The 27163-nt window shown below is 42.7% G+C and overlaps 1 protein-coding gene across 3 annotated transcripts in view; it reads right to left on the bottom strand.

Moving 5' to 3' along the window:
- The window catches only part of ash1l (ash1 (absent, small, or homeotic)-like (Drosophila)), a 183036-nt gene that overhangs the window by 54412 nt on the left and 101461 nt on the right, over window positions 1–27163 (bottom strand). For all 3 annotated transcript variants that reach the window (XM_059643085.1, XM_059643086.1, XM_059643087.1), the window contains exons 6-7: window positions 22139–22233; window positions 6733–6806 (exon numbers count right to left, since the gene is read on the bottom strand). In XM_059643085.1, coding sequence (XP_059499068.1) covers window positions 6733–6806; window positions 22139–22233 — 169 coding nt within the window. The remainder of the gene's footprint in view (window positions 1–6732; window positions 6807–22138; window positions 22234–27163) is intronic.

Here is a 27163-nt window from a genome sequence, read left to right as displayed (position 1 = left end):
GTGTATTGCTCTCTCTCCAAGGTTCGACTAAAAGTTTACTTGCCGTATCCTCGGTTATGCTGGGAGTGACCTAGTCAAATACAGACTAGCTGGCTCTGAGCTCACATGGCACACTTGCCTCTGACTATACCTCGATCCAACTGGGCTAGGTGGCAAGCAGAGAGGAACAGTTCCCCTTTTCTGTTTTTGGCTGCTCCTGAGGATGCAGCACTCTCCTATCGTGTACTATGGTGCCTAGACAATACAAGAGCTCAGGTTGAGGAGGAATCAGACAAGCAGTTTGGTGATGACCAAGTGTGCGGATATAACCTCAACACCTATTACCCTAGTAGATCCACTCCTCCCAGAGAGAAGAACAAGTTTTTCTTTGTTCAAATTTTGGAGAAACAGTTACTTTTTATTTCAAGTGAAAAATACATTCCACTGTGTAGACTGTGCCAAGAAAAACACAACAGGGAAAAAAATTCTCAGTTGGACTGGTTGTACATTTTAAATCTCAAAGGGGTAGCCCAAAAGAGTGATATTGCTGCAAAATACTGGGCATGGCACCAAAAGAAACTTAATAAGCAGCGTTCACAGTACTACTGTCCTTACATGGGCATTTGTAGTGTAGTTTCATGGTGATATTTCAGAACTGTAATTAGACTGTTAACCCTTCCATTGGCCCAATGAATTATGAGAAAATGATAAGACAGCACCAAAAGAACATAGAGGGATAGCTCTGCTTGAAAAGGTTTCTTTCCTATTTGTCCCTTCTACTGGCTTGAAGTGAAACAATCTGAGGGGTGAGGTGGATGAAGTAGTGGGTTCCACTCCAGCCTTTCAATTCCTGTGATTCTTAAGTGCAAGAATAAGTTAGGATGCCTGTGTGTGAAAGTGAAGGAAAGAATAGGGGAGCGCAGTTTGTGCCATATACAGTTTCCACCTTCCAGATAGAAAGTGGAGCAGGGGTTGTGTAAAGGGAAAAGAGAAATGATCAATGGGCAGCTGTACAGCACAGAATGGAGTCAAAAACATTAACAACTGAGAAACCTGTCAATTGAAACGAAGCTTTGACTTTCCTGTCCTGGTGTGTTTATTATTCACTTCAATTGCACAGAGGTCTGAGTTCTGCACAAAGACAAAGCCTAGTTAACTTTTTGAGGAACATAGCAGAAATTTTTTACCAAAACTGAAACTCTACACATGCAGCTGCCTGAAAAGTGCACAGCTGCTGGAAACATCTCAGATTTCAGCCAGTGTGTGGGCGCTTTACATCAGAGAGATGAGGGCAACAGTTAAAACTTCAGGGTCTGTACTTTCCCATTAAGTCAATGGCAACTTTCAGCAATTCAAAACAGAGGAAAGAATATTCTGCCAAAAAGAAATGAATGGTGCTCCCCTGTGTTTGCTTCTATCCTTCCGCTGGTGGGGAATGCCCATACTGCAAAATAATGTTTTTAATATCCCCAATTATCTCGTTACGGTTTGGTAAACTTGACTCCATTCCCTTTCAAACAGCAGACAATGCAGCAAATGTGAAAATAAATGCTGCACTGTGAAATAAACCTCCAATTGTTTTTTTAATATAACACTGCATGTGTCAGATCTACTGATGTATAGTAAGGTTCGTTTGACTGTTACAATGGGTCTTTTCCTCCATGAAGACGCCAACACTTTGCTGGCTTCCAGCTCACTGGGGACAAGAATTGTATAGAACAAGCTGCCAAAGGAGATGGAGGAAGCTGGTGCAATTAAATTCGAAAAGCGTGTAGATGGGTATATGAATAGGAAGGGGTTAGAGGGATATGGATGAATTGCTGGCAAATGGGACTAGACTAGTTTAGAATATCTGATTGGCATGGACGAGTTGGACCAAAGGATCTGTTTCCATGCTGTACAACTCTATGGCTCTAAATCCTCCAGTGCTGAGAGTGCATCTTCAAGAGCATAACAGTTAAGTTCCAGCAGACCAATGGTGCAAATCCCTTCTGCTGTCACTCTGCGGCCCACAGCCCTTGCAGCTGGGGTGAATAGATACCAAGTAGAAGCATGTGCAGTACCTAGAATGGGGCCACTATGACCAAACATGGTGGCCATATTACAGTACAATTGGGGCTGTCTAGCTGCAACAGGATTCAATTGTGATCGCTCTGTAAAGCTCAGATCTCAACAGCAATAACTTCCTTTTGAAGCATATTTAATGCGATACAACATCCCAGGACTCTTCGCAGGAGTGATTATCAGATAAAATTTACCACCACGCCAAAAAGATAATAGAATAAAAGCCTAGTCAAAGAGTATCTTAAGGAGGCTTCTCAGTGTGTCTTTAAAGGATGAAAGTGAGACAGAGGTTTAGGGAGGGGATTCCACAGCTTGGGACCCAGGTGGCTGTACAGTGACGCCTTTAAAATCTGAGCTCATCACGAGGGATTATGAAAACAGAGTGTTTTAGGGCTGGAAGAGGTTACGGATAGAAGAATGAACCTATTGAGCCAAACCCAATGTTTGCAATAAGCATCTTTAATGCATTGGAGGCAGCTCAAAGAAGGTTTACCACATTAGAATAATATCTGGAATGGACAGGTTGTCTTAAGAGGGAAGATTGGATAGGCTAGGCTTGCAGCATACAAAGATCCTGTAGGGGCTTGACAGGGAAGACAGAGAGGGTGTTTCTTCTCATGGAGGAACCTAAAGAAATCAAGTTAATGCTCAAAAATCAAGGGGTCATCCACTTAAAACTGAGTGGAGGCAAAAGGTAGAGGTAGATTGATTCATGCTAAGTAAGAGGTTGAAATCCCATCGGCGATAGGTGGGAATGTGGATTTAACGTTACAATCAGAGCAGCTGTTAACGTAGTGGCTGGCAGTACAGGCTTAAAAGGACTGAATGGCCTACTCACGCTCCTGATTTATATGTTCATATGAGCCATCCATTAGGGGTTGAAGACATGTAACAGAAATTATGAAGCAGATACCACAAAACACAACTTCTTGCAGTCCTGTATTATCACAAGTTACTTAATATAAATCAGGGGAGAGTTTAAGGGAGGTGATGGCCTATGGTATTAGCGCTAGACTGTTAATCCAGAGACCCTAAGAACATTCTGGGGACCCGAGTTCAAATCCCGCCATGACAGATGGTGGAATTTGAACTCATTAAATATCTGGAAATAAGAGGAGTCTAATGACGACCATGAATCCATTGTCAATTGTTGGAAAAACCCATTTGGTTCACTAACGTCCTTTAGGGAAGGAAACTGCCATCCTTTACTGGCCTAGCACACGTGACCCCAGACTCTCAGCAATGTTGTTGACTTTAAACTGCTCTCTAGGCAATTAGGGATGGACAATAAATACTGCCTAGCCAATGATGCCCTCATCCCATGAATGAATTTAAAAACAAAATCTGTGCAGTCTACTGAGGTGTTAAAATTCTTCATTGTTTCCTAAAATAAACTCGTAGAAGGGACAGAAGTCAGCTTGGGCCCAAAGGTTGAACTTGTAGTCAGTACTGGACTTGGCGGCTATGTATTAATGCTGGGATAGCTACTCAGGGACAGCAGGCAGAGTGACTGTTCTGTGTGGTTGTTAACAGCTGCTACTTGGAGCCAAGTCTGCCAGACAACTCTGCAAATGGGACTGACCTTCCTGGTACAGACAGTTCCATTCTGCTCCTGAATGTAAAATGTAGCCTGTGAATGCAAATGCAGACCTGTTGGATGAAAGCTTTTCCCTCTCAGCTAGTCAACAAAGTTTTGTGTGAGAAGAGTAAACTTGGAACCAACTCAGCATAATACTTTTCCAAACAAAAAAACCTGACATTTGGGTTAAATTATGGGTCGGTCAGCTGATGTCGACAGCAAAAGGGAGTGTGTTGTGGAACTCCCATTGCACAACATTGATTCTAGGATGTTGATCCTGGTAACAGAACAAAATACCTGGTCACAAAAACAAAAAATCAGTGAATCAATGTTCTGGGAGGGCTAGTGTCGACGGTGTAGAGGGACCTTTACTCTAAATATGACCTTGTGCTGTCCCTGTCCTAGGAATGTTTAATGGGGACAATACAGAAGAAGATCCACTTCCCCCAGGAGTATTTGATGGAGACCTCTTAGGGGGTGCTTTATTCTGTATCTAAACTGTTTAAATGTTAACACCGGAGAGATACTGTGCAGTTATCACTACACTGACACAAAGGGGAAAAAATAGCTTGAAAACCGTTAAGTGGCAAAGGTAGGGTAACTTGAGCTGCAATTAGTTCAGTTGCCTTCATGTATTTCTCATCATTTCAGATGGGGTTTAAAGCCTATGTGATAACAGTGGAGCTGTTTGCTGTCTGAAATAAGGTCATGCCTGCCAGTTCAATGTGATATCCCAGCTGCCTGCGCTCAACCCTACCAAACATGCCAAAACATATCAACTGACCATCCTCATCAGTTACAAAAGTGTCTTGTAGTATGCCCAAACAGTTGTCATTTTTGACTGCCTAACAACAGATTCCATTTTAGTTACTAATCAATTGATGTGTTTTTGGGTGCCCTCAGAGAATGATTAGATGTGATATAAACAATTTGCTTATCTCGTCTGAATGAGTACACATCAGTTCCTTTTAATTACAGACCACCACCCTCTTTTCTCTTCTATACAGGGATTGCTCTGGATACAGATCCCCCATTTTATCAAGACCAGAATTGCAAGGGGCCATCAGGCCAGTCACTTCAGCTACTGAAGTGTGCTATTTTGTGGTCTCCCTCCAGCGAGGGTGCTCAAGCAGAGAAGTGAACTACTCTTCATGGTCTTACCAAGTCCAATGAGGAACTTATGAAAGGATCAGTTGCTACTGAAAGGATTTAGTCATCTGTGATTTTGGACATTTTCCTTGTCTGACTTCCAGAAGTACCCTCAATTAACTCATGAGTGATTTAATTACATTTTATCTTCAAACCAATCTATGCCTAATTCCTGGGGACTTTGTATCATGGAGCTGGAGCCAAGTTTCTGGTGGGCTATGATTAGGATAAACACCCACCTTCCTGCCAGAACCTTTCCCTCCTCCACTTTCAATCTACTGGGACAATCTCCGTTTTTAAAATGGAATTTTGGTCCATGTTTCTTCAATCAGATTATTTTTCATTCTTTGTTCAACATTTGTCACAGGCAAAAAAAAACTCTTTCAAAATGAATGAACTGTTCAAGTGAAAAATAACCTTGTACTGACCCAGTTGTTCTCTTTAAAAAAAATATCAGCTATAGCAGAAAGCCAAACACGACATAAATTACTTGCCTTTGGTGAATGGAGCAGCATGTGATATATTAGGGTTACTGATATCTTAGCAGCTGCAGGATTTAAGAAAAATCCAAGCCTTTATTCTGATCTCAACCGGTGTATCACATGGCTCCTTTAGCACCCATTACAGCATCAAACTGCAATTTTAGAAGGTGTAATTGTGTAGGTCAAATTCTTATTTAGTACAAACTGAAACAGAAATAAACTGACAGAGCATTATAGATTCTGTTCTTTGAAACGTGGACTGCGTCTGGAGTAAGGAATGAGATTTGCAACACTGAGTTAGGTCTGATAGTGTGTAACACTGGAGTACAGTACTGGTGGGGACATCTGTCTGTCACTGTACTAATGAGTACAGGATTGGTGGGGGCATGTCTGTCAGTGTATATCAGTGAGATACACAATACTGGTGGGGATGTGTCTGTCAGTGTATAACACCAGGGTACAGTGCTGGTGAGGACAGGTCTGCCACTATAAATACTGGGGGACAGTACTGGTGGGGACAGGTCTGCTCTTGGGTTGGGAGCTATGAATTAATGAACTATGGTCAGCTACTGTCAGTACATTGGTATCAATGCTCTCAATTTCAGTATGAACACTGCAGTATTTTTGCACCAACTTGAATCAATTCTTCAACCATCAAGACCTTGCTAATGGTGACTGAAACCTCAAACTTCTTTCTGTCTATAAAATTGCTGGTACTTGTCCTTATTTCCACAATCCAAGAGAAACAAAGTGTATAAGATAGCTATGGTTGGGAGTGACGTTGGGAGGTGGGGATGCGTCTCTTTGGGAAGACGACAGAAGAGATGAGTGGCTGTGCAGTTCGTTACCCCAGAGCATTTCTTGTTACTGAGTCTAAGAAAGGTGACTGGCTACATGTACGTGAAATGGAACGGTGTACCCTTTGAAGGCAGTGAACCAGAACGCAGCCAGTTAGTCAGGCTGGGCCAAAGTGGTGTATAATAGGAATGCTGATTGCTGAAAGCTCTTGGCTGGAAAACAGAGCTGCACAAGTCAAATGGGTTTCACTGAGGCTGAACATCACTGACTACTGCTACAGTGTTCAGAACTGCCTTTAATTTTACAATTAACACCCTTCTTGATCTCATCCTTTTCTACTCTAGGATGATAAATCCTTGGTGATCTGTACTCCTTCAATTTTGGGCTCAACTCCTGATTTCCCTCACTCCTCCATGACTGACTGTGCCATCAGCTCTCTTGGCTCTAAGCAGTGGAATTCTCCCTCTAAACCGCTCTATTTCTCACCTCTTTGAGATGACGTCTTTAACCAAGTTTTTGGTCACCTGTCTCTAATTTTTTTTTGTGTGACTCTGATCCAAATATTTTTTGATGATCTTGAGTACCTTGGGGATGTTTCACCATTTTCAATGTACTATAGAATGCAAGTTGTTGGTTCTGCCTTAGTGAAATTACATGACACACCAATTACAGTTTACATACCTGATTGTGTTTCCATTGCCACAGGATATCATATGGTAATTGAAAATCTATCCGCTTCTGCCTCAAATACTTGCCTGCGAAGCAAAGACATGGACATTAGGACAGACACAGGAAGAAACAAAACAGCCAGCAAAAACATCTAACACTGTTCAACCATGACTGCTGTTACCACATGCATAACTATATATACATTTTCACATGAGAACGGACAGCATAGAAACTGGTCATTCACCACAAATGCCTTGCAGTGATGTTCTGTAGGAGCCTCTCATTAGTTTGCTTCACCTGAAGCACAGATAATTCTTCCATATGAATGCCCGGCACATCACGTTTAAAACTCAAAACAGACAAATGGACTAAAATCATGCTGCAGCTTTCCTGAGTCACAACCTGTCCCCCCTGCTAAGGAAAAACAAAGTGCTGGAGAAAATCAGCACGTCTGGAACATTTGTGGACAAACAGAGGCAAATGACTCTCCTTCAGAACAATTTCCTGTGTGGTTAGAACATGAGTCTCAGTAGGAGCACTGGTGGTGGGATGGAGGTTAATTCAATGACAAGCTGGTTTGTTACTGTATCCAGGATGATAGAGCCTCAAGCACCAAAGGGATGGGTTGGAACATGGGTCCCCAATTCAAATCATGCAGAAATTTGGGTGGTGGAATAGCAAACAATATAAAAACAGGGCACAGTCTTATTGCTGCCTTAACGCCTCTAATTTTGTTTCCCGTGCTCCCTCCCAAGGAATGCAAAACACTGCCTTCCTGTCCAAATTCAGCAAAGTGGTGGAAGGGGTCACACCGGGTAATCAATGCTGTCCTACCCTGGAACGGGGAAGTAACGCCCGAGGTGTCCAGCTCAAAGTCCCAGCCTTAGCCCAGGCGATATTTTTGGCTGCAACTTTCACAATGCTTCAGTCCCTTGAAGATTCCTTACTGAATCTTGTTGTGTTCTGGTGGTGTCATAGAAAATAGTTACAGGAGTAGGCCATTCGGCCCTTTGAGCCTGCATCACCATTCCATATGATCATTCAGTCTCAGTATCTCATTCCCACTCTCTTCCCATACTTCTTGCGCCCTTAAGTCAAAACGGTCATGTCCAGCTCCCTGGTGAATATATCTAACAAACTGGCCCCAACAGCTTCTTGTGGGAGAGAATTCCACAGGTTCACAACTCTCCTGAATGAAGAAATTCTTCCTCATCTCAGTCCTGAATGGCTTACCCCTTATTCTTAGGCTGGATCCCTTAATTCTGGCCTTCCCCAACATCAGGAGCATTCTTTCCACACCTAGCCTGTCCAGTTCCATCAGGATTTTGTACGTTTCTACAAGATCGCCCCTCATTCTTCTAAATTTCAGCAAATACAATCCCAGTCGATCCGCTATTTCTTCACGTCAGCCCTGCCACCCCAGGAATCAGTCTGGTGAACCTTTGCTCGACTCCCTTAAAAGCAGCAATGTCTCTCCTCCGATTAGGAGACCGAAACTACACACAATACACAAAGTGTGGCCTCACCAGGGCCCCGTATAACTGCAGCAAGACATCCTTACTCCAATACTTAAATCCTCTTGCCATTAGTTTTCCTCACTGCCTGCTGCTCCTGAGGGCCAACTTCAGTGACTGTTCTACCATCACACCCAGGTCTCATTGCACCTCACTTTCTCAACTGCCACCATTCAGATGATAATCTGCCTTCCTGTTTTTGCCACCAAAATGAATAACTATACATTTATCCACTTTAAGCTGCATTTGCCAAGTATTTTCCCATTCAGTCAGTCAGTCCTTTCAAGTCACCTTGCAGCCTCATACAACCATAAAACCCGTACAGTGAGGGGGCAGGCGTTTTGATCCATCAGTTTCACACCAACCCTTTGAAGAGCATGCCACCCAGACCCACCCCTCCCTACCCTATCCCTGTAACCCTGGCTAACCTGACTGCCCTGCACATCCCTGGATACCATATCATGGCAAATCCACCTTAGCTGACCTGTGCATCTTTGGACTGTGGGAGGGAAGCCACATAGACAAGGGAGGTGTGCAAACTCCACATAGACAGTCATTCAAGGCCAGAACTGAATCTGGGTCCCTGGGGCTGACAAGCAGCCGTGCTAACCATTGAACCACCCTCAAGCCTTGGCATCCGCCTCACAGCACATGCTACCACTCAGCTTAATGTCACCTGGAAATTTGGAGAGATTGCATTCAAATCCTTCATCCAAACCGTTAACATATACTGTAACAGCTGGGATCCTAGCACTGAACCCTGCAGCACCCCACTTGTCACAGCCTGTCACTCCAAAAAGGGCCATTTTTTCCCAAATCACTGCTTTCTGTCTGCCAACCAGTTCTCTATCTGCGTCAATACATTACTTCTGATACCATGAGCTTTAATTTTCCTTACTAATTTCTTGTGTGGAAACTTGTCAAAAGTCTTTCCAAAGTCCAGATACACATCGACTGATTCATCCTTGTCTACTCTTTTGGTCACATCCTCAAACATTTCCAGAAGATTTGCCAAGAATGATTTCCCTTTAGTGAATCCACGCTGACTAGGACCGATTTTGTCACTGCTTTCCAAATTCTCAGTTATTATATCCTTAAAATGATTAACTCCAGCATTTTCCCCACCAATGTCAAGCTAACAAGCCTAAAATTCCCTATTTCCTCCCTTCTTCTTTTAAAGGAAAGTGGAGTTACATTAGCTACCCTCCAGTACACTGGAACTCTTCAAACATCTTCAGAATGCTGGAAAATGAATCCATCACCAATCCATGCACTATTTCCAGGGTCACTTCCTTATGTACTCTGGGGACTTGGGTTTTAATTCCATCAATTTCCCCAAAACCATTTTCTGACAAGTAAGGATTTCCTTCAGTTCCTCCTTCATGCTGGATTCTGTCCCATAGCATTTCCAGATAATTTGTGACCCAGGATTTTCTATCTTTGTCCTGAAGGCTTAGTGGCGGCAATTTATCTAAGGTCTGACACATTCTTCTAAGCAGGGAAATAGGTTACAACATATCACCCACTAACTGGAAGCTACATCCCAGAGAGGGGAATTTCCTTATGACTCTACAACCCCAAGCCTCCCTTGGGTGCATCCAATAGCTCCTACAAACTGGGAATGTTTTAGGGTAAAACATGTTAACTTTTAAATTAAGATTTGGGAATGCAAGAAATCAGAGACTCCAACCCAGCGTGCCACTCCTTGGCTCTATAAGGTCAAACTGAGTATTGAATTTAAAGTCTCTGTTTTGTCTAGTGCTGAGGGAATGCTACATTGTCAGGAGTGTCATGCTTTGGATGAGATGTTCGACGAGAGGTTTCATCTGCTTGATCTAGTTGATCAGAAGACCGTTCATGATCTGGTGAAGATATGCAAGTGCCATTTTTAAGGCCCTGAGCAACAGTGTTGTGAAACTACATGTAAAACAGAGGAACCAGCTACTACTACAGAAGCGTTTGCTGGATTGTTCTTGCATGCATGCTCTTGCTCTCCAAGTTTTAAACAGCTAAGAGCTGAATTCCATCAACTTTTTATATGCTGTACACTGAATCACCAGGGGCTCTTGCAGCCACTCTGTGGATCACTTCATTGTTAAAACATTTAACTTTGTTGGCTGGGAGTACAACTATGGAAAATTCACGTAGTGTTGACATTAAGACACCTTCATCCATTTTATACTTTCTGACATTATCTTCCTTATACACAACCCCCAAAGTCAACACTTGCAGAGCTGAACTCAATTCCAAAAACATAGCTGGTGATGAAGAATGGAGTCCGATTGTACTGAATGGACAGAGTATCGGCCCTCCCATCACCTCCTCTGGATAGTGCTTCAGCAGCCAAACAACTCACTTCAGTTACACAAGGAGAAAAATCACCACGAGTTCTGTCAATCTCAATTCCTTGACATGCCTTGCAGCTAATAGCATTCTCCCAGCAAAGAACGTTACCTATTTTGTAACCAACCACAAACAGTTTCATGGTATATAGGTGAATTCCCAAGATTTTCCACCTTACACCCTCTGCCCCCGAGAAACTACTAGCCACTGTTTTGTAATATATTGTACCACCGAATCACTGGTGCATCTAATTCATTCTGCCGTGTGGCATCCACCAACCACAGATTCAAAGTACCTCAACTGAAGTCTGCTTATTTATTAGCACTTATATTAGTATGGATTTCTGCAGTACTGTGGGCATATAGGTGCCTCTATCTTGCTAATATCGCTTTAACATAACCCAGATTGACACTCCAGTGCAGTGCTGAGAGGCTGCATCATTGCTGGACGTGCCTTTGAGCAGTTGAGACATTAAAATGAGACTCCGTCTGCCTGTTCAGATGGCTATGAGCAGTTCCATGGCACCATTTTAAGACGATCAGAGAGCTCCCTGGTGTCCTGGCAAACATCCCAAACTCACCATTCGTTTCATGTGTTTCTAGAACGTTGTTGTGCGTCAACTCACTGGGATTTCCTACGTAACTACAGCAACCATACTTCAACAGCAATCCATTGGTTACAGAACACTTAGAGATGTCAGTGTACATGATAAAGTACTTTAAAAACACAACCCCTTCCTTTGAGGCTACTGTGTCAATATCTGCTAGTTTTTAACATAGTTAGACCATACTTGACAAAGACCTGCCCACGAAACACAACCTGGAACAGTTTAAGAAGTTAGGATTTTTATTTTTGAACTACTCTTTTGGTTTGATTTATCTTTTGTTTGTCAAGTGAGAAGCTTGAGTAAACGAGAAGTAAACAAATTTCTTTCAAACAGATCCAACAGAACTCCAGCCAAACTCAGTGTGCACAGACCTTTTCAAAGCACCTCACCTCACCTCATTATTTCCTCCTTTCAAAGCAAAAGCACAAACGTGAACTGTCTTGTTTGGCTCAGACTTAGTAAATCTGCAGAACATTTGCCAAGAAATGCCTGGCTTACAAAGAGCAGTTCAACAAAGCAATGTATATCAGAGGGCGGACAACATATACACAGTTCGGGTAACAGATTTCTGTCATCTTGTTCAATATACAAGCTCAGAATATGTAGTGCCTCAACTCCATTCCAAACTTAAGTTTTTACTATCGCAGCATCCCGCTCAAATCTATTCCATCACGAGCCTTGAGTAGAAACAAAGGGCCTGTTATATGGAGGAATATGATGAAAATCTGTTTACATCAACTCAAATATGGATCACAGAATGCACAGGAAATGCAATTATAAAATTTACAATAGCTATCGTGTGCCTTTAATTTACACAGCCCTCCAGCTGGAAGCACATTTTCATATAATGCTATTCAGTGAAATCACCTTTCATGCCCCCTCCGAGACCCTCTCTCCATGCCAGCTGATTCCTCAGACACCTTCCAACAGAATAATTCTCCTAGTCAAGTTCATCCTCTAGTACAAAACTGAGTCCACGAGAAGATCAGCCATGATCTTACTGAACAGCAGAACAGGCTCGGAGGGCTGGACGGCCTACTCCTGCTCCTAGTTCTTACGTTCTCTCCTTCCAAATTCCAGCTCCTGGAGTCCAGTTCACCCAACTATTCCTCACTAAATTACTCACCTTCATCTATATCAAAACTAGCACAATGCTAAATGTTTCAGCTAAATATTTCTTACATTTCTCAACTTCAGAGTAAAGTTTTTCCTTATCCATGTACTGAATTTACCTTGTGCTAAGGTCGAATTTAGTAGCAAGGCAAGCACACTGGCAAATGAATGACACCAACAGCTGCAAGATTTAGTCGGAAATTACTTAGTTAAAGTAATAAGAGTGATTGCAACAGGGAGAAAGTAAATGAAATAAAATACGGAAGTGACAATGGAAGAGGAACTGTCATATGTACAATTGTTACTTCATCCCACGTTGTTGAGCAGAGAGGCAATAAGAGATGTTTGAAGAGACTGGCCAGAGACAAGAGGATAAATTCCTAAAATGAACGTCTGTGCCGACCAGATATCCCAAACTGTCTTAGTTCCATTTGCCGGCATTTGGCTCATATCCCTCTAAACCCTTCCTATTCATATACCCATCCAGATGCCTTTTCAATGTTGCAGCTGTGCCAGCCTCCAACACTTCCTCTGTAAGCTCATTCCATACACATACCACCCTGAGTGAAAAAGGTATCCCTCAAGTCCTTTTAAATATCCTCCCCTCTCACCAAAAACCAATACCCTCGAGTTTTGGACTCCCCTGCTCTGGGAAGATGGCCGTGGCTAATCACGATTTTATAAAACTCTATAAAGGTCATCCCTTAGCCACTGATGTTCTAGGGAAAAAAGTTCAACTTGTTCAGCCTCTCCCTCTAACTCAAACCCTTCAGTTCTGGCAATATCCTCTGCACTGTCTCAAGCGTAACAACCTTCTATTGAAGTCTCCCACCAAATGCAATTTTTCTGAATCATGACTCCCACTGGAACAAAGACTGTATAGTGGCAAACACACATTGAATCAAGACAGACACGACCTAAGTTTCCTCTTAAGTTCTCAACTGTGGCTACGTTGTCACCTTGGCTAGTTTTCTTTCAGAGTCTTTGATTGGCTGCCTGATCAGTTGTGATTTTCCCACTTGGGAGTCCAATTTGGGGAAAAGCACCGAAAGCCAGTTATGTAGGCACAGGAAGGTAAGTTTGTATTAACTATTTCTGAATGACTCCGCTGCACCAACTATATAGGTGGTTTACAATAAATAGCTGTTTCATCGGCTTATCTATTCAAGATTATACATTAGACTACGATGATTAGAACTCCATGAGGGGGAAGCTTAAAAATAATCTTGGTGTAACTGGGCACGTCAAAGAAGGAGGAAATTAAAAGCTTTGAATGAAACACTCCATCTACATTTTTGTGAAGAAGCTTCCAAGAGCCAACTGATGACTAAAACATGCTTAATTTCTCCTAAAAAAAACTTCCTTGTTCTGATGCAGAGTCTCCAATTCAGACACTATCACACCCTGGCCTTTTAGCACTTCCAAAATGCAGTGTTGGGACATTTTATTCTTTCTGGTAGCCACCCATTCTTGGTTCATGAGTAATGCTGGACACGGATATACGAGGCCTAAGGGTTTCTTAAATAAAAAGTTAAACTTCTGCTCCAGCTTTGCTTGAGCAATCTCAATTGAAATAAAATTTGCATATAATACAAATCAAAAGAAACTGCATTGACACTGAAACTTTCACATCTGCAGGATGTTTCAAAGCCCTTCAGAGCACTTAATTACTTTTAAGTGCAGCTATAATGTGGGGAAATGCAGAAGTCAATATAGGCACAGGAGTACCCCACAGTACTAGGCAAAATGACTGGATTTTTTTTTCAAGCAGCACTGATGCAGGAGATAAATATCAGCAAATGGGAGCATAATATGGTTCTTCAAGATGTGCCAAGAAATCTTGTACAAACATTTGAAGGTATAGATGGCTTAACATTTGAATTATGGCATCTTGACTGAGTAGCACTCTCCCTGAACTGCAGCAGTGTCAGTATCATAGAAACATGAGGCACAGGAGGCAGCCATTTGGCCCATGGTGCCTGTGCTGAATGACTTTTTTTTGTCCAGAACCCAGAAAATTCTTTCCCCTAAAATAATTATCCAATTATTCATGGAATCAGCTTCCACTACCTTTCAGTGAAGCATGTGACACTGCACCAAGGAAGACACCCCACTTTGCTTACCCTCTAGATTGCTTGCCAATGAATTCAAATTAATAGCTTTTAGTTATTGTCCCACTCAGCACACCAAAATCTTCTCTCAGAGTTCTATGAAAATTTATTAAATCTATTTTGGGGCGGCATGGTGGCTCAGTGGTTCGCACTGCAGCCTCACAGCGCCAGGGACCCGGGTTCGATTCCAGCCTCGGGTGACTGCCTGTGTGGAGTTTGCACATTCTCCCCGTGTCTGCGTGGGTTTCCTCCGGGTGCTCCGGTTTCCTCCCACAGTCCAAAGATGTGCAGGCTAGGTGGACTGGCCATGCTAAATTGCCCGTAGTGTTCAGGGCAGTGAGGGTTATAGGAGGATGGGTCTGAGTGGGATGCTTCAAGTGGCAGTGTGGACTTGTTGGGCCGAAGGGCCCGTTTCCACACTGTAGGGAATCTAATCTAATCTAAAAATCTCTACTAGGTCACCTCTTTCACTGTGTCTGGTCAAAGTATAGTTTGTCATAAGTGCTCCTGCCTCTCCTTGTTACAGAGTTCATTCATCATCCACAGAATTCCTTTATACCCCTTCTGAGGTTGTCATCCACATACTCCAGATAAAGCCTAACAGTAATTCACAAATTTCTAAGGTCTCCAGTTTCAAGTGGACTTGATAGGGTAGATGTCAAAGGGATATTTCCCTGCATAAGAGAGACAAGAACTAGAACAATCCTTAAAAAAAGCAAAGGACCTCCCATTTAAGGCAGAAGTGAAGAGAATGGTTACTCTATGGATAACACGGTGTGAAGCTGGATGACCACAGCAGGCCAAGCAGCATCAGAGATGCAGGAATGTTTGACGTTTCAGGTCGAGACCCTTCTTCAGAAACGTCAAACTTTCCTGCTCGGCCTGCTGTGTGCATCCAGCTTCACACTGTTATCTCGGATTCTCCAGCATCGGCAGTTCCTACTATCTCGGTTACTCTATGGAATTCTCTTCCCCAAAGAGAGGTGGGAACAGAGTTACTAGAAATTTTTAAGGTTGGCTTAGATGGATTTTTGATTAGCAAGGGAGACAAAGAGTGTACAGGAGCAGATGGGGTGTGAACGCGGGGTGCCTAGTCCCAGAGGTACACTACTACTGTCACAGGAGCCCGTTTAGCTTTAGTTTCAATGGCTTGCAATAAATGAATTGACAACAGCTAATCAGTCAACGAGAAGGATTCTCAGCATTTTGCCTGCTCCTGCCAGAGTCAGTGTGTTATACAGCATCGAAACAGACTCTTCGGTCCAACTTGTCTGCACTGACCAGACATCCCAATCTAACTTAGTCCCATTTGCTATCACCATGAAATTTTACCCAAAGATCTTAATCTTGACTGGGATACAGTTCAATGGGCATCATCCTTCATGAATGCAATAGCCAGTATTTGACCATAGTGGGTGATGGGAGGAAAGTTTGAAGGAAACCCAGTTAAACACAATATGAATCTCAAATGCATCCCTAATTTCCTGGACAATGAGTGATTGGAAAAGAAAGCTATGGCCAATTTTTCTCAAGCCAGGAGCATCATGAACAACTGTAACATTGAACTATTATCTGTGCTAACTCAGCACAACTCAGTCATTGAGAATGGGGTTTTTTCCTGGTCTTCACTCGCTGCCTTAATCAGATAGTCAGGGAATGACATGAGGAACTCAACACCATTTACCTGGTTCACAATTAAGGAATGTAAATGGTGGCATAAAGTCCAAGAGCTGCAACATCTTCCTATTTCTCATCGCAACCCAGTGACCACTACTGATGCATGTGAGCACCTGCTGATAATGGGAATCAGATCTGGTTGTGATGGCTAATGCACACAGATTTCAGCATCTTAACTAGACCCTAGCGGGAACCTACAACTCTGACAAAGTACTATGAAAAACTGGGTAATGCTACTAGTCTAAACATCTTTGTTCTGGTCCAACAATTCCAACACTTTAACATCGTAACCTGCTACACATGGTATAATAAGGAAGAAACTGTGCTGAGGTAGAGAAGGATTGAAGTACCACTCCAAAAACATCTCTATTTCCCTGGCCAAACACAGGCAAGGAAATACTGGAAACTGAAGCCCTCTCTAACTTACATACTGATATTTCACTATTAACATTTGAAAGGCACTTCCAAAAAAAATCTTTAATTCAGTTTGTACCAGTTAAGTGCTTCCTTCTGTCAAATGTTACTGTGTGTAGAATGAATATCAGATTTCCTGGCATACAGGAGAATCTAAGACCTCAGGTTGTATTAAAAAGCCTGTCATCCAGGCTGCTGCGAAATTAGGTCAGAAACCTATCCAAGCACATACAAGGAAATAAATGACTTCCGTTATTGGTGAAATGCTAAAACTGGAAGCATTCTATCAGAACATGGCAATCCTGCAGACAGCATCAGTCCATCCATTCTCAACAAGGCCAAAGGGTGGGAGGCCCTACTGCAGCAGCAGCTCATATCACCTCAGGACTAGGCTCACTGCATGGCATCAGTCACAATCAGTTGGTCTCCAGCATTTTGCCAGAAATGGTTGGATGAGTAGGCTGTACAAATGCAGTTGACTATATATTTTCAGAGGCGGCGGGAGCTAAGAGGTCTGGCACACTGAAATAGTTGGTAAGAATAGACTTTGGAAGGGCTTGTCAGTGTTTCTTCACCCCTTGCTGGTAGCCTAAGTACTTTTACTGGGTTAATACAGTGTGGAGCTGGAGGGACACAGCGGGCCAGGCAGCAAAGGAGCAGGAAAGTTGACATTTCGGGTTGGAATCCTTCTTCAGAAATGGGGAGGGAGAACGGAGCTGGGAAATAAACAGACAGAGGAGGGATGGGGCTGGGGAAGGTACGTGGGATGGTGACAGGTGAATGCAGGTAGGGAATGGTGGGGATTGGTCAGTGGAATGGGTGGGGCGGATAGGTAGGACAGAAGACGGACAGATTGCGTCAGGTCAAGGGGGCAGGGATGAGAGGGAGGGTTGGACATGGGATGGGGCTGAGGGTGGGGAGATTTTAAAACTGGTGAATTCTACGTTTAGGCCATTGGGCTATTTCCTTCCTCTCCCCACCCCCATCTGCCTCTCATAGGGACCACTGACTCCACAACTCCCTCATCTGCTCCACACTCCCCACTAACCCCACCACACCGGGCACCTTACCCTGCAACTGCAGGAGGTGCTCCTACACCTCCAGTCAAGACCCATAAGCAAACCTTTCATATCAGATTTGGGTTCGCTTGTACATCCGCCAACTTGGTCTACTGTATCTGTTGGCTCCCAATGTGGCCTCCCCTACATCGGTGAGGCCAAGCATAGAGTTGGGGACCATTTTGTAGAGCATCTGCGCTCTGTATGCAACAAAAAACGCCCTTTGGTCACTGGCCATTTTTACTTCCCCTCCCACTCCCTTGGTGACATGTCTGCCTAGGCCTCCTCTAAATGCCACAAAGGCAGCACATGCAAACTGTTGGGGCAACACCTCGTATTTCACCTCAGGAGCCTACAGCCAATGGCATAAACGTAGAATTCACCAGTTTTAAAATCCCCCCAGCCCCTGCCTCATCCCCATGTTCAAACCTCCCTCTCATCCCCAAATCCTTGACCTGACACAACCTGCTCATCTTCTCTCCCACCTATCCATCCCTTGCACCAATCCCCACCACTCCCTACCTGCACTCACCTATCACCAGCCCACCTATCTTCCCCAACCCCGCCCCTCCTCGGTCTTTTCATTTGAGGTCCCTACCCCCTCCCTATTTCTGAAGGGTCCCAACCTGAAACCAACTTTTCTGCTCCTCGGATGCTGCCTGCCTGTTGTGATCCTCCAGCTCCACACATTATTGTCTGACTCAAGCATCTGCAGTCCTTGCTATCTCTTTTTACTGTGTTATACATTTTTACTACAGATAGTTGCAACCCCTTTGTTCATTAACCACTCCCACATTTCACTCCGTGATGTACGTCTACTTTTATTGACCCCTCCCCCATTCGTCTGCACATTCTTAATATCTCAAACCTTTCCGGTTCTAATGAAAAGCCAACTTTCAAGAGTTAACTTTGTTGCTATCTACATACAATGTCCCGGTCTGTTGAGTATACGCAGGCCTTTCTGTTTTCCTCCACACAGACAACGATGCCTGCTTTCTCAGGGAGTAGGACCATTAAATCTTCCACACAGGCCCGAAGGACAGCCAATTCACATCCTGCATTCTTTAGCAATCCACGTGGGCACACTTCAAGGCGAGCATCGGGATAGCAATGAAAATCAGAAAAATACAAGCCCTGATGAGAAGGGTCATACCTAAACCAAAGCTATGTTGGTTGGCAAACTCTAAAGTATCTAACCGTCTCAACTGGGGAGGGCTTGATGTCAGGAAGCAAACTGACCACAGAAGAATGGAAACTGATGGACTAAACAGCAAGAGGGACCAGTGATTCTGAATGGCCACACCTTCATAGAACAAACAAGGGAACACGGAAATGTTAACACATTATCTTTCTCAAAAAAGGTCACCAAGTGCTTTCCAGTAAATTACTTCAAATCCTTTTACTGAAATAGAACAAAGGGAAACAAAACAGGCAACATTAACAGTCCAAAGCAAGGTTTTCTCTACCTCAGTGTGTTTTCATATTACTTTTTGTTACTGAAAAGAATACAAGACTGAGGGCTTAGTTCACAATTACAAGTGTTATGGTGCAAATGGAGGCCATTTGACGCATCAAGCCTGCTCGTTATGAGTATTATTAGCCAATACCAATCTCCATTTCGTCTTTATACTGTAGCATATTATTTTTATCCATGCTATTCCAATGCCCTCCCAATCAAATCAGTACACGGAGGAGAATATTTGGTCTATTTCCCTCATCTTTCCACAATACGCATTTTCATCCAAGTGCAATATTTGCTGTTCAGATACACTTTATGTAAACCTAAATTTGCTTCAGGAAGAATCAAACTTATCTTGGATATGGTTTTATTCTTCTTTCCCTTGTTCCCACTTTGACCTCACTGGAGAAAACAAACGTCTCTTTGCAAGTGATATGGAGTGCTGCCAAGTGTATAAAAACTGTTAACAGAGGGCAGCAGCCGGCAAACCACACAGGCTCTTAAATAGGAACAAAGTTACAGGGTATAAGAGTATGTGAACCCAAAGGGCTGCTAAGTAATTAGCACAACATTTGTCTTTCACTTGCTGCTTGTGTCATCTGACTTTCTCAATGGCAACCAGAGCTTCAAAAGAAAGCTGAAGGCATTTTAGGTTGAGTTGTTGAGTATGGTAACGACCCCACTTCTCCAACTTTTCACTTTGAAGTTTGTAGACCAAAGAAGATAACAACAAGCTGTATTGCCAAGCAGCAAGCACATTACTCTGCTAAAAATAAAAGCCTGAAATGTCAACTCAGAGGCTTTTCAAAGTCATGAGGCAATGTAAAAGGACTACCCCAGGGGTCAGCAAAGCATTGTGGGGCATCAAACGGTTGCAGGGTATTGCATAAATGCTACCTCGCACCCCCGTTTTCTTTCTAGACTACAAGATGTTTTATTCAGTTGATTCCAGAAGTATGCAACTTACAATCAACATTTCATCATGAGTAAACTTGTTGTTTTGTGTTACATCCAAGATCAATAGAGTTGTAGGTTTCCCTGGTTCTCCTGGTATTGTGTGAATCCCTTGGAGAAAGTTCTAGGCTTAGAATGGTCAATTAAAAAATATGTACAATGTGTTGCAAGAACCTGCTCAGCACTGGATTCTCCAGCATGCTCAGCCATTGTTTATATGGAGCACTCATGTGCTAACAGAGCTTTTGCTGAGACATGATCAGTCTATGCAGAGGTCAAATCAAGGTAAACGTACCTTGGTCACCAGTTTACAACTCAATTGTTGAAATTCCTTGCCTAGTAATACTTCGATCATTTCTCTTGTGTGGTTCTTAGAAATGACTGGACCATTCACTGGCATATTTTTACTGCAGACGTAATATACACCCTATACAGCTGCAATTACATCATCTGGCACCTGACCAACATAACAGCAGCAATGCAACAAATATTATCCTTGGTAATGAACAAGGTGGAAACATCTTCCCGTTGCTTGGAAGACAAGAAACCCTGCATGTCAATATTGCTATCAGCTTAGTCGTTAAATTCTGCATTCCTCAGCAAGGTGAGACTATGCACCCAAAACAGTCAAAGTTAATGGAGGGAACGGTAGCAATGGGGGTAAGTTAATCAGTTTTTACACCCCAATATTTTCAGCAGTTGTTAAATTATGAAGGAAAGAGTCACTGTGGGCCAAGGTAAGCCACTCATGCTAATGACTTGAGGCAAAAAGTTAACAGGTTAAAACTTGGCAGACAAACCAGGTGGATATTTTTCCCATAAACAGAGAACAGGAAGGAACAGTCAGTCAGTTACCAGCAACATTTTAACTTGAAAACTCTAACTGGAGAGGTGGCGGGAACATGGTGAAGGGATGGCAAGCCTAGCAAACCTGACAGGCTTTTAGACCAAACAGTTTTCTTCCTAGTCCTCAAAATCCCTTTGTTATAGAGTTCAAATGAGGTGTGGGGCGTGTTTAGTGAACATATACTGCACAGATGTCAGTGACAGGCAGCAGAGTCTCACTTTGGGATGAATTCTATGGAAAGAATAAACAATAATGCTTTCAGTATCATTAGTGCACCTGACAAAACGATTTGAAAATGACTCACTTCTGCTTGTTATGATGGAAGCGTTTGTCTAGGGTTACACTACTTGACCAGAGTTCACTGTTGAAGTCTTTTTGTGTGGCATATATGCAATTCTTAAATGAGACTTGCCCTGGCTAAACAGGTTCAGGGCAAGACAGGACACCCGGACTGCCAACCATTATGGCCAGGGCTTTAGTACAAGTTCCTTATGCTCTGGTTGAGACATACAGATTTGTTTGTGTGTTACAGAGGAGCATCTCCTTCATGCTAGACTAGATGGCAGACTAACCACCCTGAACTCAGCAAATAAGGAGGCTATTGCTTGGCTCCAGGGATTTGCACCAGATAACTAAATAATGTTTAACCAAGTGCTTCATGCACTCTGTTTGTAGACATTTTTATTCAATTGTTCTATTCAGATATGCTATGACACACCTCTGGATCAAGTAGGACTTGAACGCAGACTTATCAGCTCAGAGATAGGGACACTACCACCACACCCCATGTTCTGCAATTTGTAATATAAAATTAATCAATGGAATTCAACAATTGTTGAGACAGCTGATTAAGGAAAAGATCATGAGACTTGCAGAAATCTCTCAGCAATGGCATTTGCTGTTATTAAAACATATGTTGACAATTAAATACAAAAGAATGCAAAATGCAGAGATATGCAAACAGTTGAGAGGAGTAGAAACCAGACAAACCAAATTTGGGTTATGAGGCAATGCTCAGGAGTGCATAAATATAGGCTTGCAATTACAGGAAGTGGACAACGGTTTCATCAAAACAAATGAAATTCAGATAGCCTGTACTTCTGCTGTGACTAACAGCAAGAGAGATGCATGTTTGGTACAGGACATTGTTTTTAACATGTAAAGCAACTGACAGAAGACAAAGGCTAATCATACTTTCTCAATCTATTAGCAGTCAGAAAAAAGATTCTCTAAGTCCATTCACTTGTCCCATCCAAATATTACCTGCAAACCCACTCAAAAAAGACCTAACGCAGTAATATAAGAGCATTGCAAGACTTACCAACATGGATTGGAGCTGGGAAGAGCCCATAGTCATGCTCTCCAGGAATATACTCCAGCTTCTCTTTCTTCACCAGAATCAGGCGACTCTTTGGGCTAAAGAAGAAAAAGATGTTGTTTAAATAGGGAACACAGAAGAGAGTGTTTCATTTTAATTAGTCAGCAACGAAATATTATGAACAATTGAGACTTCGCCCTTATGAAAGCTGGCTTCTCTTTGTGGCCAATCATATGGCAGAGGTTTTTAAACACACTTAGCCCAAGCAATATGTCTGCAATGTTGGTGTTTCACTAGAGAGCCTGTTAATGTACATTACTATCACATTGGTGCTACTTCAGCAGTGCTGCATTGTATGACATGTTCAACTGTCATGGTCTCATCAATTTACTCTTGATAACATGAAAGGGAATAGGTTTGATATCTAATTTTTGATCTAGTGTATAATGTAACAAATCAATTTACCAGTAATCTTTTACCATCAAACAACAAAGATAAGATCTGACTAGGTAGCAACTTCAGGTCCTAAGCTCTGATTTTATTCATTATTTCCTCTACATTACAGAAGATCCACGTCACACTTATGCCAACATGTTATAAACATGGAAAAACAAATGCATGTGCTTAATGATGGCTACTATTACCAGGGAAGGGGACATGTTCCCACTAAGTGCACACCAACCCCAAGTCAAATACTCCCAAGCAAGATACAGCACGGGACTAGATGTACAGTAAAGCTCCTCTTATATGGTCCTAATAAAGAGCTGCACGGCAGGTACAGCACAGCATGAAGGGAATGTTGCGCTCCACCATATGATGTGAGGTTTTGATTTACAAAAGGCATACAAAAGAACATTCGGCCCAATCTGTCCCAATTAGCGCCTCTAGGCTCCTTCCACCTTTTCTTTAAAAAAAAATCAACTATTCTAACTCTATTTCATTCTCCCTAATATCAATACTGTTTGCATCACTGCGGGGTAGTGAATTCCTCATTCTGACCACTCCCAAATAAAGAAGATTCCTTGAATTCCCTACTGAATTTCTTGATGACTTTTTGTTTTAAAAACTGCTGGCCCCTAGTTGAGTTCTTCCCCACTGACATTTTTCCACTCTTAAAACCTTCCATTATTTTAGGGATCTCTATCAACACACTCCACAACCTTCTGTTTTAAGAGTCATAACCTTAAGGAATCAAACAGCAGCAGCTTGATTTTGTTTTCCTTCTGTCCCATTTATCCTTGCTTTCAGCTTCAAACCCAAGCAATATGCTGGTGACATACCGAGTTACCAACAGTGAGGTGGCACTGTGTCCTTTTTCCATAGAAACAAAGCCCTCATTCCTCGCACAGGTCTGCTGCTTGCACTGCAGAAGATTATTTCAGTTTTGCCCGCCAAGTATTCCAATAATTACCTAACTTTATATTGCCTGAAACTATGTGAAACCCTCACTACAGATAACTGCATGAGGCCAGAGTAGTTAACTAGGTGAAGTGCAGTTTTCTCCAAGCCACTGCAGGAGCTATTCGCACCCAAGATTCATAATCGGGGCGAATGATTACTTACTCTCTCTCACAGACTCTCTCCCCTGCCCCGGATGGAGCTGCTGAAGGATCAGTGTGGCCTCCAGGCTGCAAAATGGCTGTGATCAGAACATTAGAGCAAACTTCCAATTAAAATTTAGAACTGAACTCAAGAAATTCTCCAACGATCCTCAAGACTGAAAGCTGCCACCAACAGCACAAGAAACGAGCAGCTGATGATTCAGCCCTTCACATCTACTCTGCCACTCAACAAGGCCAAAATTGATCTGATTGTGGCCCCAACTCAACACTTTCCTGCCTGCATTTCCTCCCCCACCCCAAATAGCCATCAATTCACTTACGGATCAAAAACCTGTCTACTTCGGTCTTGAAAGATGCATATATTTTTAAATTCATTTTCACAGATGTGGATTTCTCCAGCTCTGTTAGCATTTATTGCACATTTTTAATTTTCAGGGTGAATGTGGTTTTGAGCTGCCTTTGGAAGACGTCTTACTTTTAAGCAGAGTGCCCAGTTCTGAACTTCCTATGAGAGGAAACATTTTCTAAGTTTGTACCCTGTCAAGCCTCCTTAGACTCTGATGCATTATAAGAATGCCAGATGCTTTTCTTACAAAATTCAATGAATAAAGGCAGCCCAAACATTGTTTACAAGACAACAGTATACCCCTCTGGAAATAAGGACTCTAACCAATGCCAGTTCAACCGTAGCAAGACCTCTCCGCATTAAAACTCCAACCAACTGTGATAAAGGCCACTACTCCATTTGCCTTCCTCATAACTTGCTGTAGCTGCATTGTAACTTTTGTGATTTTTGTCCAAGGATACCCAGATCCCTCTGTAATGCAGCAGTCTCTCTCCATTCAAATAATACTCTGCTTTCCCATTCTTTTCGCCAAAGTCCATGATCTCATTTTCCCCACATCAAACTCTATCTGCCAAATTTTTGCCCATCATCCAAACTATCGAAATCAATCTTTGGACTATGTCCTACTCATAACTTACTTCCCTACCTATATTTGTATAGTCTGAATACGTGGCATATTCTTTGCTTGCATTGCAGTTATTAATAGAGATGATAAATAGTTGCGAGCTCAGACCTGTGGCGCTCCATTACTCCATTTTCATGGGTTGAGTCAAAGGGGGAAAGACAAACAGCAAAAGGACAGGGGCTTGAATGCCAAGGGCCTGAACCCACGAGTTACAATTATATCGCATCCAAGGGCAATTCATGCAGAACAAGTGACTTATGCGATGGTTTTATGAAAAAAAATTTACTCGCGGGATGTGGGCATCTCTGGCTGGGCCAGAGTTTGTTGCCTACCCCTGGCTGCCATTGGGATGGTGGTGAGCCGACTTCTTGAACTGTTGCAGTCCATGTTTTGTAGATGGAAGCACAAAGCAGCTGGGAGGGAATTCCAGGATCTTGTCCCAACAATGCCGAAGGATTGGCAATATATTTCCAAGTCAGGACAATAAGTGGTTTGGAAGGGAACTTCTAAGTGGTTGTTTCTCCATGTATCTGTTGCCCTTGTCTTTCTAGATGGCAGTGGTCATGCATTTGGAACATGCTGTTTAAGGATCTTTGTGGACTGAAGCATGAAAAGAAATTCACCGACCTAAAGACTGAGTAGGAATATGGTTGAAGAAATAAATTTAATAAGAGAAAAACCTGTGTTCATTGTTTGGTCATTTTAAAACATTCACCAATCCGCCAGACTGAAAAAAAACACTAATTGAGATCACATAAGATCACGTGCAATTTCTGAATCAGATACTAACTGTTCCCCAAGCATTAAGCTAATTCTGTTGAACACATGTATATGGTCCTCTTGTTGCCTTAATATCTTCCATGAAGGGGCACTGAGTGACCCAAGCTGTTCCTTTGCCATTGCAGGCTTTGATCTGGTCATTAGGTGGTGACTTACGTGACTTGGGTTCACGTTTTCCCTTCAACTTGGAGATCAACTCCCATTTGCTCACCATTACCTCTCTTTGTCCCACCCAGGGCAAATGATCTTCACAGGACCACTCCAAAGCTTTTAACATTAGCAACAATAGAGCAAAGAGGAATTCTTCCACTCCTATCTAAAGATTTATGGAAGGCAAGTCCCAAGAAGAGCTTGTGTCTGAAATACTTCACACTTAACTCCTTTAGTATGTCATAGCCAGAATGATTGATTGCAGTGAGAAAAAACAAACAGGGAACAGGCTCCAAGTAATAGGACAACAGAGAGCAACTACTCCAGCCGGCTAAATGCCAAATTCGAATATTGGCCAGTGTTGTCCTTGTCACTAAATGTTGTTAAGCTCTTCAGTAATTTATATATTACGCCTTGACTAAGCATTTGAGAAAAATCTAGGGCTAGAGCCACCTAACTAGCAACTCTCTACTTTTACTCATGAAAAGCAGAAACGAGGATCAAACAGCAACGACAGTGCCAGAAGAAATCCTAATCCCAAGACTATGTTAAAATTGTCAGTTTGGCGTTGTTGGGAATGCTGTAAATCAATTGAGTCACAAGACTGCTCCAAAATCTGGAACTCAATTACTACTCACTTCAGTGTGGTACTGAGCAATATTGCATTGTCAAAGTGCGTTACCTTAGATGAAATTAAACTGAGGGATTCTAGCTATTGCTTTCTCTTCAACCAACACCACTGGAACGGAACAACTGGCCAATGATGCTGCTGACATCTTGTTTGATCCAACTGCATTTACTCAGAAGCTGCAACCGTATTCTGCAGTGCTTATGATCTGGAAAGTTTTGGGAGTTTTGGAGATACAGAGTCTTGTCGAAGTGTAAAGCCTGTATATTGAGGCCTGTGATGCAAGGCAGTGTGGCTTTTAACACTGCACCATTCAGTGAAACAAAGAGGGCGGTACTGCTGCTGCTATACAAAGACCTTCTGGCAAGCATGACAATGCTTGTGGGCACCCTGTGGTCATCAGCTCTTCTGCTGAACGTTCTAACTGACTATACCTGATTAACACTTTAATTGTAGAGCTGATGTGCAGCATGACCCACACCAACAATGTCAAACTATCCAGTGTAAAAGCAATGGCACCCCCTGGTGGTAAAGCAAATCCATCCACAGTTCAGCACACAGATTTAATCCTGGGAAAGCTGGCGGTGTCCAATCTGGTCAATCCCACTTCAACCATTACAGAGAAAATAGAAACTGGCTATGGCAGAGGCTAGCCCTTCACTTCATCCCAGCTCCACATGTGAACACAGACCGCATCTCTGGAAAGATGTTCGAAGCAAAAGGCAGCTGCAGGTAATGCCAAGGCTTACACTTGATAGAATTTGGTGAGAAACTGGCCCATTTACTTTCTGACTGAAGATTAATATATTGCTGCATTAAAGCAGCAAAGATTTGGTGACACTGTTGCATGTATATAGGATTACTACTTGGGTACCATCAGATTTTCCCAAATTGGATCTTGCAAGGCCTTAAGTGGTGGTGGCAGTGTTTTCTTTTG

Source organism: Stegostoma tigrinum, chromosome 47 (assembly GCF_030684315.1).
Source record: "Stegostoma tigrinum isolate sSteTig4 chromosome 47, sSteTig4.hap1, whole genome shotgun sequence".
NCBI lineage: Eukaryota > Metazoa > Chordata > Chondrichthyes > Orectolobiformes > Stegostomatidae > Stegostoma > Stegostoma tigrinum.
This window is presented reverse-complemented; position numbering and strand designations above follow the sequence as displayed.